The sequence below is a fragment of the Callospermophilus lateralis genome, chromosome X (genome assembly GCF_048772815.1).
Source record: "Callospermophilus lateralis isolate mCalLat2 chromosome X, mCalLat2.hap1, whole genome shotgun sequence".
Taxonomy (NCBI): domain Eukaryota; kingdom Metazoa; phylum Chordata; class Mammalia; order Rodentia; family Sciuridae; genus Callospermophilus; species Callospermophilus lateralis.
This window is the reverse complement of record NC_135325.1, coordinates 96,399,974-96,420,286: the sequence shown is the minus strand read 5'-3', so window position 1 is coordinate 96,420,286 and position 20,313 is coordinate 96,399,974. Positions and strand designations below refer to the sequence as shown.

General features: G+C 41.4%; 1 protein-coding gene across 2 annotated transcripts in view; it reads right to left on the bottom strand.

The window, feature by feature from the left end:
• The window catches only part of Slc25a43 (solute carrier family 25 member 43), a 44,419-nt gene extending 24,355 nt beyond the window's left edge, over positions 1-20,064 (bottom strand). For both annotated transcript variants that reach the window (XM_077107118.1, XM_077107119.1), the window contains exons 1-3: positions 19,773-20,064; positions 12,133-12,374; positions 9,484-9,656 (exon numbers count right to left, since the gene is read on the bottom strand). In XM_077107118.1, the coding sequence (XP_076963233.1) occupies positions 9,484-9,656; positions 12,133-12,374; positions 19,773-20,047 (690 nt within the window). In that variant the 5' untranslated portion in view covers positions 20,048-20,064. The remainder of the gene's footprint in view (positions 1-9,483; positions 9,657-12,132; positions 12,375-19,772) is intronic.
• Positions 20,065-20,313: the final 249 nt, after the last annotated feature.

Here is a 20,313-nt window from a genome sequence, read left to right as displayed (position 1 = left end):
TGGGGCTTAGTCAGCAACAGCTAAGGTTGAATTTTATACTTGCAGCAGGATATTCTAAGCCCACCCTAAACTTATTTCTTATTTTTATTTATTTTTTTGGTACCAGGGATTGAACTCAGGGGCATTTAACCACTGAGCCACACCCCCAACCCTTTTTTTTATATTTCTAAATTTAGAGACAGGGGGTCACTGAGTTGCTTAGGGCCTCGATAAGTTGCTGAGGCTGGCTTTGAACTTGCAATCCTCCTGCCTCAGCCTCCCAAGCCACTGGGATTACAGGTGTGCACTACCACGCCTGACTTAAACTTATTTTTTTTTTTTAAAGTATCAATTGTGTGCCATGTGAAACTATGTATTGTGGGGATATATAAATGTGTAAGACATACATCCCATAGACAAAGAGCTTGCAATTTAGAGAAAATAAGGAACACAAAAGAATGTAATATAAGGAAGCATGTGACCTGGGCCATAAGGGAGCTCTACAGGTTGACTATCCCTTATCTGTAATGCTTGGGACTAGAAGTGTTTCAGGCTTTGGATTCTGGAATATCATTACATGTAATAATATCTTGGGGATGAGATTCAAGTATAAACATGAAATTCATTTATGTTTCATGTATATCTTATTTGCACAATATGAAAGTAATTTTATGCAATATTTTTAGTGTGCCTGCATTTTTGCTGCAGCCCTTTATATAAGATCAGGTGTGGAAATTTCCACAGGGATGTCCTGTCTGTGCTTAAAAAGTTTCGGATTTTGAAGTATTCTGATTTCAGATTAGGGATGCTCAACTTGTAGCAGGAATGAGCTAAGGCCATTGAGAAGAGGGAGACTACTTCTGCTGGGGAAGTGAGTGATGACATCAGGAGGTGGCTGTGACAGTGAAGAGACAGCAGGTGCTGAGATGGGAAAAAGTGGGGGCATGGAGAGAAATGCTAGGGAAAAGAAACTGGCTGCATTAGAGGTCACATACAGGCTCACAGCATCAACTAAAAGGAGTTATTCAACCATAAATCTTTTGGAACCAAATAACTGTGCTCTTGTGTGTGGTGTGGGGGAATCCATGAAAACCCGGAATCCACAGTTATAGATGGAGCATGCTGTTTGTTAACTCAGCCTCTTGCCCCAGAATCCCTACCCTCATAGTCTGGAGCAGCTGCCCTGTGATTCTATTTCCATCAAAATTAGATAGCTGTTTTAGGAAAAGTTAATATATTTATCAAACAAACACATTACATCCTGCGACAGTAGGTCAGGAGAGACAGCCCTCACTGAGGCAAACTCAGAAGAGCCTTTAAGTAGACAGTAGAGATGCTGAAGCACAAGGAGCCATGTGAACAAAGGCAGGGTGATTGAAATGTAGAACACACTTAGTCTTCAGGGCTTGGGTGAGGGGGACTGAAAAGATCACTTGGGTGAAAATGGAGGCTTGAGTAGAGCAGAGGTCATTAAAAGGCATGTTTTGTTTAGCCCAGTCAGTACTTAATTGTTATTTGTAACACTGAAAAACTGAGAGACTTACATAAAAATCTGGATTTTCAGCACCCTTGAAAACTAGGCCTGCATTTTGAAATGGCAGCCATCCTTTGGAGAGGAGGGGCTTGTAGCTTGCCTGTAGCCTCCACTGGCTCATTTCATTCCTTTCTGCTAAACATATTTAAATGCTAATCACATTTTGTGAGCCCAGTGAAATTGAGCTCTCCAAAATGCTTTCAAACGCCATGATGGCTCGAAGCACAGGATTATTCTTTAGGGCTGAGTGTGTGTTCTCTGGGTTACTCCACATTCTCTTTTCCATGTTACTTCTAAATTCCTACAGACATTTGATTTTGCAACTCCTGATACAAGAGGCCTCTGTGTGATGAGGATGGCAAAGTTGGTAAGGGAACATGCCAGGCCAAGGGGCTCAACCTTTATTCTTTAAGGGCAATAAAGAAGGATCAACACAGGCAGATCTTAAGAAAATTTGTCTGGCAGAAGTGCATGGGCCAGGCTGGAGGGGAATGAAATGAATATTGACCTTGGAGACAAGCTACCTGGGCTTATATCCAGTTCAGTTACTGGCTGGTATACCAGCAGGCTGCAGAACCTTTCAGTGCCTCAGTCTTCTCATTCATAAAATGGGCTCAATAACAACAGTGCCCACCTCATAAAACTGTAAGGATTAAATGAGATAATGAACATAAAGCACTTAGGACACTGCCTTCTATATCATAGTGTTTGATGTTTATGATCATTTTTAGAATGAATCTTGGAGACCAATTAGAAGATTGCTGTAATAGTGTAGATGTGAGCTGATAAGGTTCTAGATTGGGGCAGGGGGCAAGAACAATAAGAGACCTGTATGGGAGAGTTAGGAATGAAGAAGTAACTGGGCTTAAGGATGACTGGGTCAGCAGAAAGATGGTCAAACCTAACTTCTGGATTTCCAGCCTGCCTAACTGGGATAATGATCGTATTGAAATGGAAAACTCTGAAAAAAAAAAAAAAAGAAATGGAAAACTCTGGGAGGAAAGTTTTTGGGGACAGAGAGGTCAGTTTGATACATGTTAAATTAGAGATGATGGTGGTGACGTGATGGCTAAATGCTAATGTCTGGCACAGTGTGAGAACTATGGTATCAGGGCTCAGGAGGGAGGTCAGGCTGAAGATAGAGACTGGAGCATGAGAAGCAACCATGTCCAATCCAGCAAGGGCAGCTCAAGGTGGAAACCACCTCACCTGGATATGGAAGCTCTATTTGAGCAGGCTGGGGCCTCTGTTTATTCACTGACCATGTGTGTTCTGCTCAGTCAGCTGTGCCACTCGGATACTACCTTTGTCCTTCATCTTATGTGCTTTTAGTTCAAATGCTGACCTGGCCCAATGCTGCTTACCTTGTGAGCTGTGGTGATGGGGTCAAAGTCCACTGGGGTATAAAGCAACAGGCTGACACTTGGTTTTATGTTTGATGAAATGGAGACACCTAATACCGGCAACAGGGGAGGGTACTGGGCAGAGTTGTGCGTGGACCATGCTTGGGCCTGCTGCCTCCTTCCTGATTCTTTCAGAAGGCCTATTAGGCTCTGAGGCTCCTGCTTTCTCAGCTGCTTCCTGGAGGTTCAAGGCAGTGTTCCTCCACCTGTCTACTTCTCCATATGCACCTGTCCCCAGAACCATATTCTGGTGACTCCCTGGTCCTTTTTAGGAGCCCAGAGATTAATTACATAAATTTATCTTTGACAGTATTTCCCCCTCCATACTTGTTTTCTCAATACACTAAGTGCTGCCAGTCTCTTCTGGCCCACATCTGGGCCAGCTGTGGGAGATACAGACAAAAGGGATGTACCTTGAAGAGCTTGGACTATAATGTACAGAAATTTGGAGAAGGGGATTTCAGGCAGGGTGGTACACTAGGTGGAGGAATCTCAATTCATTTGTGCACAGGGTTGACCCACCCCCTCCCATCAAAAACAATCTATCAAAACATGCACATGCATAATTTATTTACCTCTCCATTCTCTAGCATGCCAGACAGGAGCCAAGGTAAGAAAAAGAGGGAAAAAAAGGAAAAAAAATGAGTGTAAGCATGGTGAAGGAAGGGCTCAGGTGGTTAAACAAGACTTCTGATTACTGTCATTAACGTTCAAAAGAGTTCCAACCTGATGTGGCATTAAATGGGTAGACTGTGTGTATATGTGTGTGTGTATCTGAATAAAAGCATATTAGGAGAATGAGACATTCAGACAAAGGGGCTAGTCATCGTGGGGGATGAGAAAAATTCCCTGTCCAGTTGCTGGTCCACCAGACACCTGCTACTGATTTGCTTGGTGCCGGGCAGTGCAATGGGGAAGGCCACTGGAATGCAAATGTTACCATTAACATGGTTTCAGGTCACAGCAGCCTGGCTGTCCTGCAAAGGTCGCTTATTACAAATTCTGCTGGCAAACACTGCCTGCTCCAGTGAGGCAGATAGTTCTTAAAGTTCTCTCTTCTTGGTGAATTTGGATTTTGTGGTTTGTCTGTTGTCATTATGAGGATAAGGATAATAATTGGACAGAGATCCCTGAGATACTGGCTCTAGTACCCTCAGATGGTGCTCAGATAATTTCCATTTACTGCAGCGACACCTAATGACCAGAGAAAGTAATGCCATGTTTGCATTTAAAAGCAGCCTGCGGTTTTGTTTGGGGTGTTAATTTTTTAAAATATAGTATGGACAAGGTATTATTATATTTATTAACTCATGAAAAGAAACAGTTTGAGGGGCTTGGGCTGTAGCTCAGTGGTAAAGTGCCTGCTTTGCATGTGTGAGGCACTGGGTTCGATCCTCAGCACCACATAGAAATAAATAAAGATACGGTGTGTTCATCTACAACAACAATAACAACAACAAAATAAAATAAAAAAAAATAAAATGGGCTGGGGATGTGGCTCAAGCGGTAACGTGCTCGCCTGACATGCGTGGGGCGCTGGGTTTGATCCTCAGCACCACATAAAAATAAAATAAAGATGTTGTGTCCACCAAAAACTGAAAAATAAATATTAAAAAATTCTGTCTCTCTCTCCTTTCTCTTTCTTATAAAAAAGAAAAGTAACAGTTTGACTGCAACACTAAGAATTTGATTTCTATAACCTTACATGACATGATATTCATAATTAGCTGCTGATCCTATTTTGTGAAGCAGCACAATTATCTCTTTGGATTTATAATTTTTACAACTATCATGATTTTGCATTTATTAGAAAGCTTTTATTGAAACTCTTTGTATGCATTATCTAGAAGGTTCCCATAAAAGGGAAAAGATAATCAGGATTGCCCTCAAATAATCTACTTTAGTGTATCTTACCCCAGTTCTTGGCAGATTGTTGTGGTCAGTATGTATCCTAGTATAGAACACATTCTTGGCTACATTCTCCCAGAGGAAGTCACTATTCTAGCTCCCAGTAAGAGAAAGGAAAGCTAAAGGTTTATGGAGAAGACTGAAACCCCTTAGCTCCACATTTAGATGTCAGTGAACTTCATCTGAAACCTTTCTCACAACAAGTCCTAATCCCCACCACTCCCCCAGTCTCAAGGCCTTGTTTTTGGACAGGACTGCTAGGGGAAGGAAGCTGAACTCACCAACTTTTAACTATGCATAAGGAATACTAAATTATAAGAGGTGGCAGTAAGTGCTAGAGAGATGCCCTTGGCAGTGAAAGAAATTCTTAGGGCCAGGATTTTGTGGTACTGGGGACTGAATCCAGGAATGTACTATCTCTGAGTTACAGCACCAGTCCTTTTTTAAAATTTTATTTTGAGACAGGTTCTCACTAACTTGTCGAGGTTGGCCTTGAACTTGTGATCCCTCTACCTCAGCTTTCAGAGTAGTTGGGATTATAGGTATGCAACACCACTCCTGGCAGGGCCAGGATTTTTTTAAAAATGAGTAAATGCTTGTAGTATATCATACCTCCTTCTCAACTTATCGCTTCTCATTTTATGTTTCTTTTTGTTTGTTTGTTTGCTGCTGGGGGTTAGGGCTCATCCATGCTAGAGGAGTACTTTGCCACTGAGCTACATCCTCAGCTCTCAGCTTTTGTTTTTCTTTTTCTTCTGTTCTTTCTTTCTTTCTTTTTTTGTAACAGGGATTGAACCCAGGGTAACTTCATCACTGAGTGACATCACCAGTTCTTTTTCTTTATTTTTATTTTGAGATGGGGTTTCACTGTGTTGCTTAGGACCTTGTGAAGTTGCTGAGGCTAGCCTTGAACTTGGAATCCTCCTGCCTCAGCCTTCAAGTCACTGAGATTATGGGTGTGTACCAGCATGCCTGGCAACATTTTTTTTTTCTTTTTAAAGAAGGTATCTTTTTTAGAAAGAGCATAAATACCATCTGAAGAAAATATCTTTTCAAGGGTTGAAACATATGAAATTGCCATTTGAATATGTCAAAATGTGGGATGCTGGCAATTTCATATGGTTCAACCTAAAAAAAGAAAGCTAAAAGATATATTATATTCCTGAAGAAGATGGAAAGTTTGACATAATTTATTCCATGTTTATAGTTTAATATAAATAAAATTCTAAGCACAAGGTAATTCTAAAGTTTATCAGGAAGAGCAAATCACTGAGAGTAATCAAGGAAGTGTTTTAAAAAGTGCAATGAAGATAAAAGCCATTTTAAAGCTATAGTAATTGAAATAGCATGGTACTGGCACAAGAACAGACTGACAGATTAACGGAACAGAATATACAGCCCAGAGATACAGACCCTAGAATATTTCTAAACATTTAGCATGTGGCAAAAGTCAAATTACAAAGTAAAAGTTATTAAAAAATGGTGCTTATGGGGCTGAGGTTATAGCTTAGCTGTTATAGTGCTTGCCTCACACGCACAAGGCCCTGGGTTCAATCCCCATTGCCACACACACAAAAAAAGGTGAACTAAGAGTTAGATGACTGCCTCATATCACGCCCCAAGTAAATTCTAAATGCATTCAAATGTTAAGTGTGAAAACTATGACAAAACATATTTAAAGAACATATAAAGCCAAGCTCAGTGTCTCATGCCTGTAATCTCAGCAGCTCTGGAGGCCGAGGCAAGAAGATTGCAAGTTTGAGGTCAACCTCAGCAACGTAGCAAGGCCCTAAGCAACTCAGCAAGACCCTGCCTCAAAAATAAAAACAAAAACAAAAAACAAAAACCAACCAAACAAAAAAACAGCTGGGGATGTAGCTCATGGTACAGGGCCCTGGGTTCAATCCCCAGTACCAAAACCAAACACCAAAAAAATCAACATATAAGTGAATAATTATTCATAAGATTAGTATAAAGTAGACCCTTTAAGCAGAAAAAGCAAAGTTAGAAACAAAACAGTAATAAAAATACATACAACAAAACAGCAACCCAGGGCTGGGGATATGGCTTAAGTGGTAGCGCGCTCGCCTAGCATGCATGAGGCACTGGGTTCGATTCTCAGCACCACATAAAAAATAAAATAAAATAAAGATATTGTGTCCACCTAAAACTAAGAAAAAAAAAAAAAAAACCTCAGAAACCCATAAATAGAATTAGAAGCCAAATGTAAAACTGGGAAAATATGTGCACTGTGTGACAAAAGGTTAATACCTTTAATATATAAATATTTCTATCAATCAATAGAAAAATCTGTGTGTCCTAGAAAAATAGGCAAAGGACACAAAGAGAAAATTTATAAAGAAATACAAAGGGCCAAATGATATATGGAAAATGTGCAACTTCACTTAGAAACAATAAGATACCATTTTTTAGCTACATGATTTAAAAAGTAACAATAATATAGGTTGAGAATTTACAAGATGAACCACTTTCCCTTACTGCTGGTATAAGTGTAAACTTACAAATTTCTGCAGAGTAAATTTCATCAAGAGCCTTAGAATAATTTATATCTTGTGTCTTGTTCATTAATTTCTAGGAATATATCCTAAGAGTACTATCACAGGTCTGAAAAAAACATAAGGGTTTTCACTGCAATGTTATTATACTTTAGAATTTGAAAAAATTACTCTTAAAAAATGAGAAACTGTTAAATATTTTCTGGCGCATCAATTTGGTGGAATATTATACAATAATTAAATACTTAACAGCCTGGAGCAAAGCCCATATATAATAAGTGAAAAAAGCAGGAAATTCATTTTTATTTACCATCAGGACACAATTCTATAAAAAGAAATAACCTTACATATATTTACATATATACTTATATTTATACATACATACATATACATAAGAGAAAAACTCTTCATCATTATAATCCATGGAGTGATGGGATGGGTAATTTCTATTTTTATTTATTTATTTTGAGATCAGATCTCATTATGTTGCTCCAGCTTCTCTCACATCTGTGAGCACAACTGATTCTTCTGCTTCAGCCTCCCAAGTAGCTGGGAACTACAGGTATGCCACCATGCCCACCTATGGATAATTTATTGTGTTTTTTTTGTACTTTTATATATTCCTCCAATTCCCTATATCCTATATGCATTACTTTTTTTGTGGCCAAACATATATAGCATAAAATTAAACATGTTAACCATTTTAAGTATGTGTATATAAATTTTAAAATTAGAAACAATGCTATTAATAAATAAGTATGCACTAAGCAGCCTCTCAATTTGTACCCACACTACATTTATAACAATGTGACTATTATTTATCTGGTCAGGGACAGAAAAGAAACATAACCCAGACAGATGAGAAGTGTCATAGACTGAAGTGGCAGAAATGAGCGTGATCATGTGTGTTTGTCCAAAGGCAGCTTTGATAGATAAGTACCTTCAGGCTTTTTAGGGCTGAGGTAAGCAATGGCCCAGATCAGCAGAGAATACTATAAAGTGGAAGCAGGAAGTGGGGAGGGGCACTGAGCAAGCAGGCGGATAAGTCAGTCACATGGAAAAATGAATGACTGAGACTAATAATTTAAAATTGCAAGTTGAGTGCAGTGGCTCATGCCTATAATCCCAGCAATTCTGGAGGACGATTGCAAGTTAGAGGCCAACCTCTGAAACTTTGCAGTGGGGTATATGGTTATGGAACAGAATAAAGTAATTAGCTCTGTCTCAAAATAAAATAAAAATAAAAAGGGCTAAGGATGTAGCTCAGAGGTAAAGCACCCCTGGGTTCAATTCCCAGTAACAAGAAAAAAAATTGCATTCAACTGACCCCAAATTCATTTTTATGCAGTTCTTCAGGAATATATCAATTATATAAATTAGGAATTGTCCAGAGGAGGTAAAGGAGGGAGACAAGCAAGCCAATGGAGGTGTAATTTTAAGGGAGAAATCTAGATTAAAGGAATATGCAAAGCCTCAATCCTGCTTGATTGGGAGCCTGCTCCTATCATGCACATGTGGCTATACTTCCCCAGCCTTATTTGCACCAGTCTGATTTTTCTTTGATCAAAACTGGCTCATTCTAGGATAAACCAATTATTCAGTTTGAAAGCTCTGCTACTAGGCTTGCCTCTATGGTCTATAGAAAAAAATGCAAGTTTCCCTAGGTAACAATTAGGACAATGCATGGTCAATTCCACTAAGATGTGGCCTATTTTAACCATTAGTCCTGCAGTTAGTCCTCAGTGAGGGCGTCAGGGACTAGTGGATCCTTGCTGGCTAGAATTGTTGGCTTATTTGTCCTAGGCAGTCAATTCACTGAGGCAAGGTGCACTGATGAAGCACCTATACTACTATGTGAATCTTGGAGGAAGGAAAACCACAATGATGTATCCAGGAGGAGAGGACTGAAAGGGGCCTTATTTGGAAGCTTCATAAAAGACTGAGAACAGAGTATGGTATCAGGTGGCAGCTTGGGCTCAGGCTGAACAGCCCTGAGGTTAGCAACAGAAATGCCACAGAGTTGGGGTTTGCATAGTATTTGCACAAGCAGTCATGAGCTCCTCGGAAGCCTGGCATTACTTGGGGCTGGTATTCTTTGCTGTTGTTGTTATTCACCCACAAACACTTCAAGGCATCGTCTCACCTGCATCTTTCTCTTCACCGTGTCAAAGGGAAAGGAGAGGGTCTGGGTCACAGCAGCAGCCAGACAGACAGTGGTAAAGTTCTGCAGCAGAGAGAACTGGTCTCGGGGTCTGTTCCAGATTTTCTCCAGGTTCATGTAAACAAGAAGGGAGCCCACGGAGAATGGAAGAGCACCTGCAAAGCAACAAGAGGCTGCTGTCTGGAGAAAACAAAGTTTAGGAGTGGGGTATATGGTTATGGAACAGAATAAAGTAATTAGCTCTATATGGATTGAACAGTCTGTTAAAACCATATATATATATGGTTTTAACACACACACACACACACATACACACAATTTTTGTACCAGGGATTGAAACCAGGGACACTTAAAGACTGAGCCACATCCCCTTTTTATATTTTATTTAGAGACAGAGTCTCACTGAGTTGCTTAGGACCTTGCTAAATTGCTAAGCCTGGCTTTGGACTTGCAGTCCTCCTGCCTCAGTCTTCTGAGCTGCTCAGATTACAGGCATGTGCCACCATGACTTCTATATTTTGATAGGGGTTGTATCATTCGTCAAAATGCATCAAATAGTTCATTATAGGTGAAGGTTTGTGTGCACTTTGCTGTATATAAATTCAACATAAATAGAAATGTAAATATTGAACTTGAGTTAATGATATACATTTGCAGTGTTCAGGGATGAAGGATCAAGTGCACCGATGTTCAAAAGTTACATTGAAATTGTCAATAAAAAGATGAGGGATGGGGTTGTGGCTCAGAGATAGAACGATCGCCTAGCATGCTCACCTAGATTGTGTGAGGCACTGGGTTCGATCCTCAGGACCACATAGAAATAAAATGAAAATATTAAAAAAAAAGATGAGCTGAAGATTAGGATGGATAGATATGTGATAAAGCAAGAATGTTAAGTGAGCTGGGTATGATGGCACACACCTATCATCCCATCTATTTGGGAGGCCAAGGAAGGAGGAACAAAAGTTTGAGGCCAACTTGGGCAACTTAGTGAGACCCTGTCTTAAAATTAAAAATAAAAAGGACTGGGGACATAGCTCAGTGTCAGAGTGCCCTTGGGCTGAATACCCAGTACTGCAAACAAAAACAAACCCCCACAAAACAAAACAAAAACAACCAACCCCCACCTCCACCCTGGCAAAATGATAAGTGTAGCATCTAAATGGTAGGTATATGGTGTTTATAAGTCTTCTAACTTTTCTGGGAGTCTCAAAATGTTGGGGAAAAAATCACTCCCAGAAAAGGAAAGTTAGTGGGCAGCACCTAATTACATTTTGGAGCTTAGAAGGGACTGGTCTCTAGCTAAGAAAGTGTTTTGTGAAAACTGTATTTGGGGAGGATATCTGACCTTGCTTTTGAGAATGACACAGTTTTATCAGGACCCAGTGGGCACGCTACCTTGTGAGGCATCCTCACCTTTCTAGTAACTAAGATGATGAGCCACTAACACAGTACGTGGCCCTCTTACAAACTTCCAGAAACTGGGCAACATCTTTGGCTTACAGAGAGACTAAATTTCTCCCCCAAAATGAGATTTAAAAGGGAAGAAAACACAAGTGGGATTGCTTATCTTTAGACCAGGTAATATTTATTTAATGAACATATTAAAAATGAATCACCAACCTCCCTTCTACTTTTATTTAGAAAAATTTGGAGAGTTCATGGTATGTGCTGGGCCCTATGCCAGGTGCTGGGAATACAAGGGTGCAGGCCAATTCCTGGAGATAGTTATCATCAAGGGCAAAAGATCCCAGAAAGGGCCAGGGTTGTGGCTCAGTGGTAGAGCACTTGCCTAGCATGTGTGAGGCACTGAGTTCGATCCCTGGTGCCACATAAAAATAAAAACAAATAAAATAAAGGTATTGTGTCCATCTACAACCAAAAAAAAAATTAAAAAAATTAAAAAAAATCCCAGAAAAACTAATAAGGGTATGGTCCCTGATATGCATCATAATAGGGGCCTATACAAGATGCTTTAGGTACACAAGGATTGAAAGGATTTGGTTTGACTGGGAGAATGAGGAAGGACTCGACAGAAGAGAGATCTTTTAAACTTGGTCTGGAGGAATGGGTAGGAGTTCATTAGGCATAAAGAGAGTGGAAAGGCAGTTCAGGCAGAGGGAATGGCATGTATGAAGGAATAGTATTTCTGGGAAACACAAGTCCTGTATGGTTGCACATGAGTGCAGGTGGAGGCATGGCACCGGATGGAATAAGGTGGACTAGATTGGCAGGGGCAGGTCTGAAGGATTTGAAATGCCATAAGTAGTTTGAGTTTTCCTCCTTAGCTCAGAAGAGCCAAGGAAGGCTTTTAAAAAGGGCAGGTGGTGAAACAAATGCATTTGAAAAGATCATGCTGCCTAGCAACAATGTTGAAGTCTGCTTTTCTACCAGTATAGCGGAACCACTTGTATTCTGTACTCCTCTCTTCCACGGAATGTGACTGGCCAAAGTTTAGGAGTGGGGTATATGGTTATGGAACAGAATAAAGTAATTGGCTTTATATGGATTGAATTCATACGAACTTGACCTTGGTGAAACTGATTTCACTGGTTATAAAGGTATGTAAAACATTCACATATGCCAGAGAACATAGTCTTTTCTTGAACAAGGTGAAATGTTCCATCTTACCTAAAACAGTGAGGGAAACCCCTCGATAAAGGGCCAGGAACCCTTCCTGTTGATAAATAGTAGAAAAAGCATGGAAGATTCCCTTGTAAGTCGGTTCCAGCATGTTCTGCACAATTAACCGGGTTTTGATGAGGTCTGTAGGATATGTCACAATGGTGGAGACTATGCCTGCGAGACTCCCAGCCACAATGGAGCTCTGCTGGGAAATATGGCCTGAGTCATCTGTGAACAGCCCAACAAACCTGGGAGAAAATAGGGAAAATCCCAAAAGAATCAGATATGGATTGTGTTTATACTACTTCTCAAAATAAGTGCTTTATAAAGTGGTAATTTCTACTATTAGAATTGATGAATAATGTATTTAAATCCTATATTTTTTATTCTAATTTGTTACATATGACAGCAGAATGCATTACAATTCATATTACACATATAGAGCACATTTTTTCTTATCTCTGGCTGTATATAAAGTATTTTCACACTATTTGTGTCTTCATACATGTACTTAGGGTAAGGATATCCATTTCATTCCACAATGCCCCTTCCCTTCCCCTTAAATCTTATATTTTTATAATGCTAGTTAGCAATAAAGAAAAGATACCTAACCCTTTTATTTATTTCTACCATAAATTCTTCCCACTTCATTTCAAGCAGTTTCCCCCCTCTGATTTTTTTGGGGGGGAGTACCAAGGATTGAACTCAGGGGCTCTCAACCACTGAGCCACATCTCCAGCCCTATTTTAAATTTTATTTAGAGACAGGGTCTCATTGAGATGCTTAGCACCTAGATAAGTTGCTGAGGCTGGCTTTGAACTCTCAATCCTCCTGTCTCAGCCTCCTGAGCCACTGGGATTACAGGTGTGCGCCACCCTGCCCTGCTGCAGTTTCCCCTTTTATCTGCATATCTGTCAAGTCTAGCTTGCCTGTGAGGTATAAACGCACAGAAGTACTTGGCAAATACTAAATTGGAATGCACTCTTTCAGTCCTGTTAAAACTTAAAAGGAATAGAATTTCTTGAAATGATAATGTTAAAGTTTTGTAGGAGGTCATGGATTTGGATTGAGCACCTATACTGGGCCTAACAGACCTGATACAGAGTTTAACCATAGTAACTGAGCTTTTGCTGCAGAAGGTTCTATAGCCAGTTAGTTAACTTATTAGGCTATAAATAATTAGCCTTAAGCTGTAACCAACTGATTAGTTGATTGACTAGGCTGTAGCTAATTAAGTTGTTTTCTAGGCTTTCCTTCTATTGTACTATAAATGGTGTCTGACCACACTATTATTTGGAGTTTGCCAAGCCTGCTTGATTCTGGGAGCTGTTTGATATGTGAATTTTGTATTTGTTTTGTTCAAATAAGCTCTACTGACTTTAATTGATCTAAGGAATTTTTCCTTTTAACAATGATTATAAAAGAAGATGCTCTGTCTCAGTAGTTACCAGAAAAATGACAAATAAAACAATGACAAGATACCATTTATCACCAAGAAGATTAGCAAAGGTCAAAAAAGTCTGATAATGTGAAATGATGGTGGGAATTGGCTTTCAAATTTGGAAACAAGTCTCACCCATTGCTGGGAGAAATAGAAATTTGGCCACTTTGCAGTATCTATCAAAACTGGAGAAACATCTATCTTTATTCCATTAATTCCATTTGTTAAGTGTACATTCTAGAGAAACCCTTGCAAGTATATATATGAAGACATACTACAGTAGTATTTATAAATATTAAATGCTCATGCAAACTAAACTTCCATGGGTAAGGAGATGGATAAATTGTGGCACTGTCATACCATAGATATTAAATAACCATTAAGATGAATAAGCTTGGAACTATTTGTCAATATAGATAAATCATAAAAGCATAATGTTGAATGAAAAAAAGCAAGCTTCAGTGACATATAGTGTATGATAACCATCTATTTAATTTAGAAACCCTTACAGCAATGTCTTATACTATTCATGAATAAATATATATGAAGAAATATGAAAATAAACCGCTGGGAAAGAGGAGAAGGAATGGGACTGGAAATGAGAATGAAGAATTCAGCTTTTTCTGTTACATCTTTTTGTATCTGAAAAAGAAATGTGGCTGCCCAATGCAGTGACCCATACCTGTAGCCACTCAGGAGGCTGAAGTGGGAGGATCACTTGAGGCCATTCGGTTTGAGTGTTTGGTAGACTATTCTTTTTATCTTTCTGCAGTTTTACAATTTAGTTAAAATGTATTTGGGTGGAGTTTTCCAAACCAAAACATAAAGCTTCTCTGTTACAATTCTTCTAAGCAGGGCATCCCCAGTCACAAGGGCCTATCCTGGCAGAAATCATTACAAGGGGACTTTTCATCCACTCCCTGGCCAGGAAGCAAAGGGATTTTACTCTTTGCTGATGAGAACAAAATACTAAAGGGCTTGAAGTCAGAAAGAAATAATATTTTCTGCCAGATAGTGGAAATAGGGAGGGAGATAGTGAAGGTTTGAAATATAAGTGAACATAGCTAGACTAACATAAGTGTTTTATTTATTTATTTATTTATTTATTTATTTATTTATTTAAAATGAGAGCATCCCCAGTACTTTGGCTTTCAAACCTCTAGCGAAGAGGTTATTTCTTGCTCCTTCAGCTGTCAGCAGGCCTGGGCCCTGTGCATGATGAGTGACTGTTAAGGTGAAACCATCTTAAAAGGTTCTAGGCTAGAACCTCTGCTCCTAGAAAACATTCATTGATTAAACACATCTCTTCTGAGCTGTAGGAAAATCTTCATTTTGTTAACTTGTCTTAACTGTCAATTGAAACAATCCTTTGAGTAAACCAACTTTTTTTTGGAGGAGTACTGAAATCAAATGCAGGAGTGCTTAATCACTAAGTTACATCCATCCCCAGCCCTTTTTGACACAGGGTCTCAAAAGTTGCCCAGGTTGGCCTAGATGCCCTTCAATAGATGAATGGATTAAAAAATGTGGCATTTATACACAATGGAATATTACTCAGCACTAAAAAATAACAAGATCATGGCATTTTCAGGCAAATGGATGGCATTAGAGCAGATTATGCTAAGTTAGCCAATATCTAAAAAACAAATGCTGAATGCCTTCTCTGATATAAGGGGGGTGACTCAAAATGGGATAGGGAGGAAGAGCATGAGAAGAAGACTACCACTCAATAGGGAAGAGAGGTGGGAGGGAAAAAGAGGGAGAAGGGGAGTTGCACAGAAGATGGAAGGAGAACCTCATTGTTATACAGAATACATATATGATGTTGTAATGAGAAAAAGGAAAAAGAGTGTATCACATTAGATTGGATAGAGAGAAAGGATGGGAGAGGAGGGGAGGAGTAGGGAGGATAGGAAGGGCAGCAGAATAGAATAGACAATATGATTGATGTATGTACATTCCATGTATGTATTATATATCAAAATGCATTCTATTGTCATGTATGACTAAAAAAAATAAATAAAAATTAAAAAAAAAAGTTGCCCAGGTTGGCCTCAAATGTTCAATCCTCCTGCCTCAGCCTCCCAAGTAGCTGGGATTACAGGTGTGTGCCAGTGCACCCAGTGAGTTAACCAACTACTTTTTAATAATGCATGTAACTAAAGTTGGCATTCACCAATATACTATTTGCCTCATTCTTACTGTCTATATCCTTCCTCATTCCTCTCTCCCCTCTCCCTTGGCACTGCTGTCAAGTTAGAGGGGTAGGGAAGATAGAGGAAGTAGAAATGCTTGACTGGATGTTGGCAGCAGCTGGAACAACCTAGAAGGTGGAGTATGAATTGCCAAAAGAAACATCATTCATTTTCATTGTCCCACCCTTATTCCCCATTCCACTTGGCCACTTCTAGGACACTGATTAATTACACATTTGTTGAATATCCATAATGTGCCAGACACTGTGCTAGCTTTCAGCATAGATCATATATGAGAGCTGAACAAGCCTGATAAGGAAATGACTAATGGAACAACCAGTGGGAAACAGGCCCTTGGTCCTCTTGATGACTTGAACCAGAAGTAGAACTTTATATCAGTCTATTTTATAAAGTAGGGTCTTACTATTTTTTATATATTTATTTTAGTTGTAAATGGACCTTTATTTTATTTATATGTGGTACTGAGACTCGAACCCAGGGCCTCACACATGCTAGGCAAGTGCTCTACCACTGAGCCACAACCCCAGCCCCAAGTAGGGTCTTACTATTAAATATACAAAATTAAAAAGAAGAACCAAAGGTAACCCTTTCTTCTCAGACTCCTATCATCTGACATAGGGACAAGGAACACCAATCTCCCATTAGAATTGCTAAATCAAGACAGGCAACCCTGATTGGCCACCAATGACGTTATCCTGGTCCCTACATCTTAAATGCTTGTCTGATTGGCTGGGAATGCTGGGGTTCCCATTTCTGTTCTTCCTCCCACCCCCACACATACAAACATGCACAGAAGCTCCGCCCCCCCCCCCCCCCCCCTCCGGGAGTCTGGATAAGCTAGTGAACTGCAGTAACCCCTTCCTTTCAGCCAGCACAGACATTCCACACACCTTGGATACGTGTGATTAGAATGGCTAACACTTCAACCTAACACAGGCTAGCAGCAAATGTAGCCAAACACATGCTCATGGAGCAGTTGTTCAACAAGGAAATGGCATTGGTTCTAAACAATTTCAGAGCTGCAGGGACCCAAACCAAAGTTTAGGTAGAAAAATAAAGTTGAGAGAGGTTCTTCTATTTGATGTATTTGTAAGCCATCCATTGTGTTACCTATCATTGGTTTATGACAGGAACCTACCTACTGATAGACACTATCAAGTGGACTCTTTTGATCTTTAATTTGAGTAAGCAGATATTTCTGCTGTGAAATGGTGGACAGAGCCCTGGAGTGGCTTCAGGAACCAGAGGACCCAATTTTAAGTTCCAGCTGTGTCATTGTGTTTGCAGACAAGTGGCTTAAGCACTCTGTTTCCTGAACATGCCAAATGTTTATGCTTTGTTCAAACCCACGAGCAGAAGCAGTAACATTATCCCATCCACCTGTTTTACAAATTTGTCGTCAGGAAAAGAGCAGAAATGAGTCAGTATAATGATGAATCATGAATATCATCTTTAGTTAGGAAGGATGACATTGTGATTAATCAACCACTTTGCTTTCTGGCTATGCCTTGCCATTTATTGAAATACTTCTTTTTAGCTTCCAGAAAGAAAATAATCCTGCAGGAAGAAAGATATTAGCAAATCTAGCTCATGTAACCCTCTGTTCTCCCATGCATTGTTCTCTTCTATGGTCACTAGCCTATTTCAGGTGCATTCAGTTGCCATGTGGACTAGAGCAACAGGTTCCTAATTGGTCCTGCCACCCTAACCTTCCTCCTTTCTTGTCATCCTACATGCTACCATATGACAATCATTCTACATGAACTGCTTTAATCACAACACTGCCTCCCCCACCCTGCAAAAAAATTTCCCACAGCTAACCTTGCATACCAAGTTGAATCTAAATTCCTTAATCTGATCCTCCAAGATCATATCCCAACCTGCCTTTCCTGCTGCATTTCCAGTCATGCTGCATGCCTTCCCGCCTCTGGCCTTTGCTGACATTACCTGCAGTTCTTTCCCCCGATCTTTACCTCAAGGCCAAACTCAAATCTTTTTCCTCCTCTGTGAAGTCTTTATGCCTTCTTTGTTTCTTCCCTCATCCAAAGTGCACATTTCTATAGTACTTTATCCACAACAATCATATGCTACTTCATATGTTATGGTTAGAGATGCACCTACTAGTCTACTGGTCTTATTCTTATATTACTCTGTAAGCTCTTGGAGGCAGAGAGATCATTCCCTCCCATTATTGCCTTGTTCCCAGCATTATGCACACAGTGAGTACTTCATGTACCCTAACTAAATTAATGTCAAATAAATTTGGAGAGAGGGGTGGGGAAGGGAGAGTGAGGCGGCAAGATGTAATAGAAAGAGTATGAGAAATGGAGTCAGAGAGCCCCATGGTAGCACTCAACTCTGTCACTGATGTAGTATACCAGTCTGAGCCCAATTCTGCATCTGTCAAATGGACATAATTCTTCCTATCTAAAGACCTTACAGGGCAGGAGACAGGAGTTGTAGAAATGTAATGACACACACACACACACACACACACACACACGGTGATTAGCAGAAAAGCCACAATACTTGAACCTGCCTTTTGAAATTCTGCTTCCAGTTCCATGGTACACATTTCTATCCCACGCAAAGGAAGATTTCCATATCACTTTATGGAGAAAGGGTGAGGTGAGGAGAAATTCAATTATTAAAACCTAGAAGAGATTATTTACAGACTGCAGGCAGATGTTGCTGAGGGCAAGGGGGGCTGTGGAGGGAAGACAGCCTTGACAGAAATGCCACACAATCCTACCCATGATTCTCTCCTCAGAGAAGGAGAAGGGAATGCTCCTCCCAGACAGAAATAAAATGAATGCCAGCTGAGAGGACTCTGTGAGAAAAATTTTGTTTGATGTGTCAGGTGAGCCTTCCAAGTGACAACATCAAGGCAAAAATCCTTTGACTGTTAGCCACCAAGGCTAAACTATGAGGTCAAGGCTCACCAGCTCTTGAGACTGGAGCTGTAGCTCAGTGGTAGGGGCTTGCCTAGCATGCATGAGGCTCTGGGTTCGAACTTCAGTGCTGCAAACAAACAAAAATTCAAAAAAAAAAATAAAGACTTATCTGCTCTCTGGGCTATGTGCTGTTTGTCTAATTCAGAGACAAGGCCAGTGCCCACTGAATAATAACACAAAGAGTATCCTTCCAAATACAGAAAATGCTCCCTTTCCTAGAATGCCATTGCTTTCAGTTTTCTTTTAGGCTGCTTCTCCAGTTCCAAGGCAAATATCTCTAAGCCCCGAGGAAGCTTTTGGGCTCATTCCACATGTGCTTATCTAGATTTTTTCCTAAGGAGTAGCTATGGATGCAGGAGAAGGTGCAAAAGCCCAAAGAACAAGGCCAGTGGGCAAAGGGGTGAGGTGAAGCATTAGGCCCAGGGAACCCACAGCTTAGGGACAGGGAAGCTGCAGCCTTCATTGGGGTCTAAAGTCAAGCTTGCATTAGTCTGGGTTTGGGGCTGGGGATGAGAGTGGGCAGGAATCTTTGGCTTTTGTGAGGTGAGGAACCAGTCCCTCCCACCCAACTGAGACCTTTTTTCTTGGGCATTGGCCACACAGACCCACTTACACACACACAAACACCTTCAAGAGGGTCTCTCTCCTAAGCCAGCCAAAGCAAAAATTTCCAAGTTGTTGAATTGATGGGAACGGTCAGGAGTCATCTTTGAGAACTCATTCCTTTACCCCAAATCTCCATTCCACCTCCTCACCCCTTTCACCTGGGGAAAACTCCCAGGGCCTGGGCTGCGTGCCACAAAACTGCATCTTCCAGGGCAGGAATCCCTGGAAGTGGACAACTTAGGGACTGGGCTTTGGGGCTCCAGGTGTGGCCTTGTGGCCTAACTGCTCCGAGAGTCCCCATGTGATGTGGAAGGGGTCAGGCCCCACTATAGGGCCCGACCTCAGACAGTAAGGTGGCGGTGAGCCGCCGCACTGCACCCGGGCCCAGTCCCGGCCTCCCTGCCCCGCCCGCGCCGGCCCGGCTCTTACTTGCGGTAGGCGGCGAGCTGCACAGCGCTGTAGGGGAAGAGGCGCAGGCACGCCACCCCATTCCCCTTCCACAGGGCTCGGGGCCCCTCGGCCCGCCACACCCGGCGCCCTATGGCCCATGGTCCCCGGGCGTGGCCTCGTGCGACGCCGACCTGGGCCAGCACGGTGGCGAGCTCCAGGGGCGCTGTGAGGCTGAGACTGAGAGTCCCCGCCAGCCCCGCGCACAGTAGCCGCTGACTGCCGGTCAGCCGGCCGTCCCGCCTCCACGTAGCCATCGAGCCCGGCCCGGCCCGGCCTGGCCCGGGAGACCGCGTGGCTCGGGCCTGGGGTTCGTGGGCCACCAGCAAAGGGGGCGGGCCAGGCCCCGCCCGGCGTGGGGCGGACCCGTGGGAGGAACTGAAACACGGTCCACGTCTGAGCCTGCCTTGGGGCTAGGGGTGGGGTCGAGGGCCTGCTGACCCGGGACGAGGCCACCTGGTTGAATGGCATGGGGGCTCTTCAGTTGTCATGACTCGGTTTTCAGTTGAGAACAGTCAGTCTA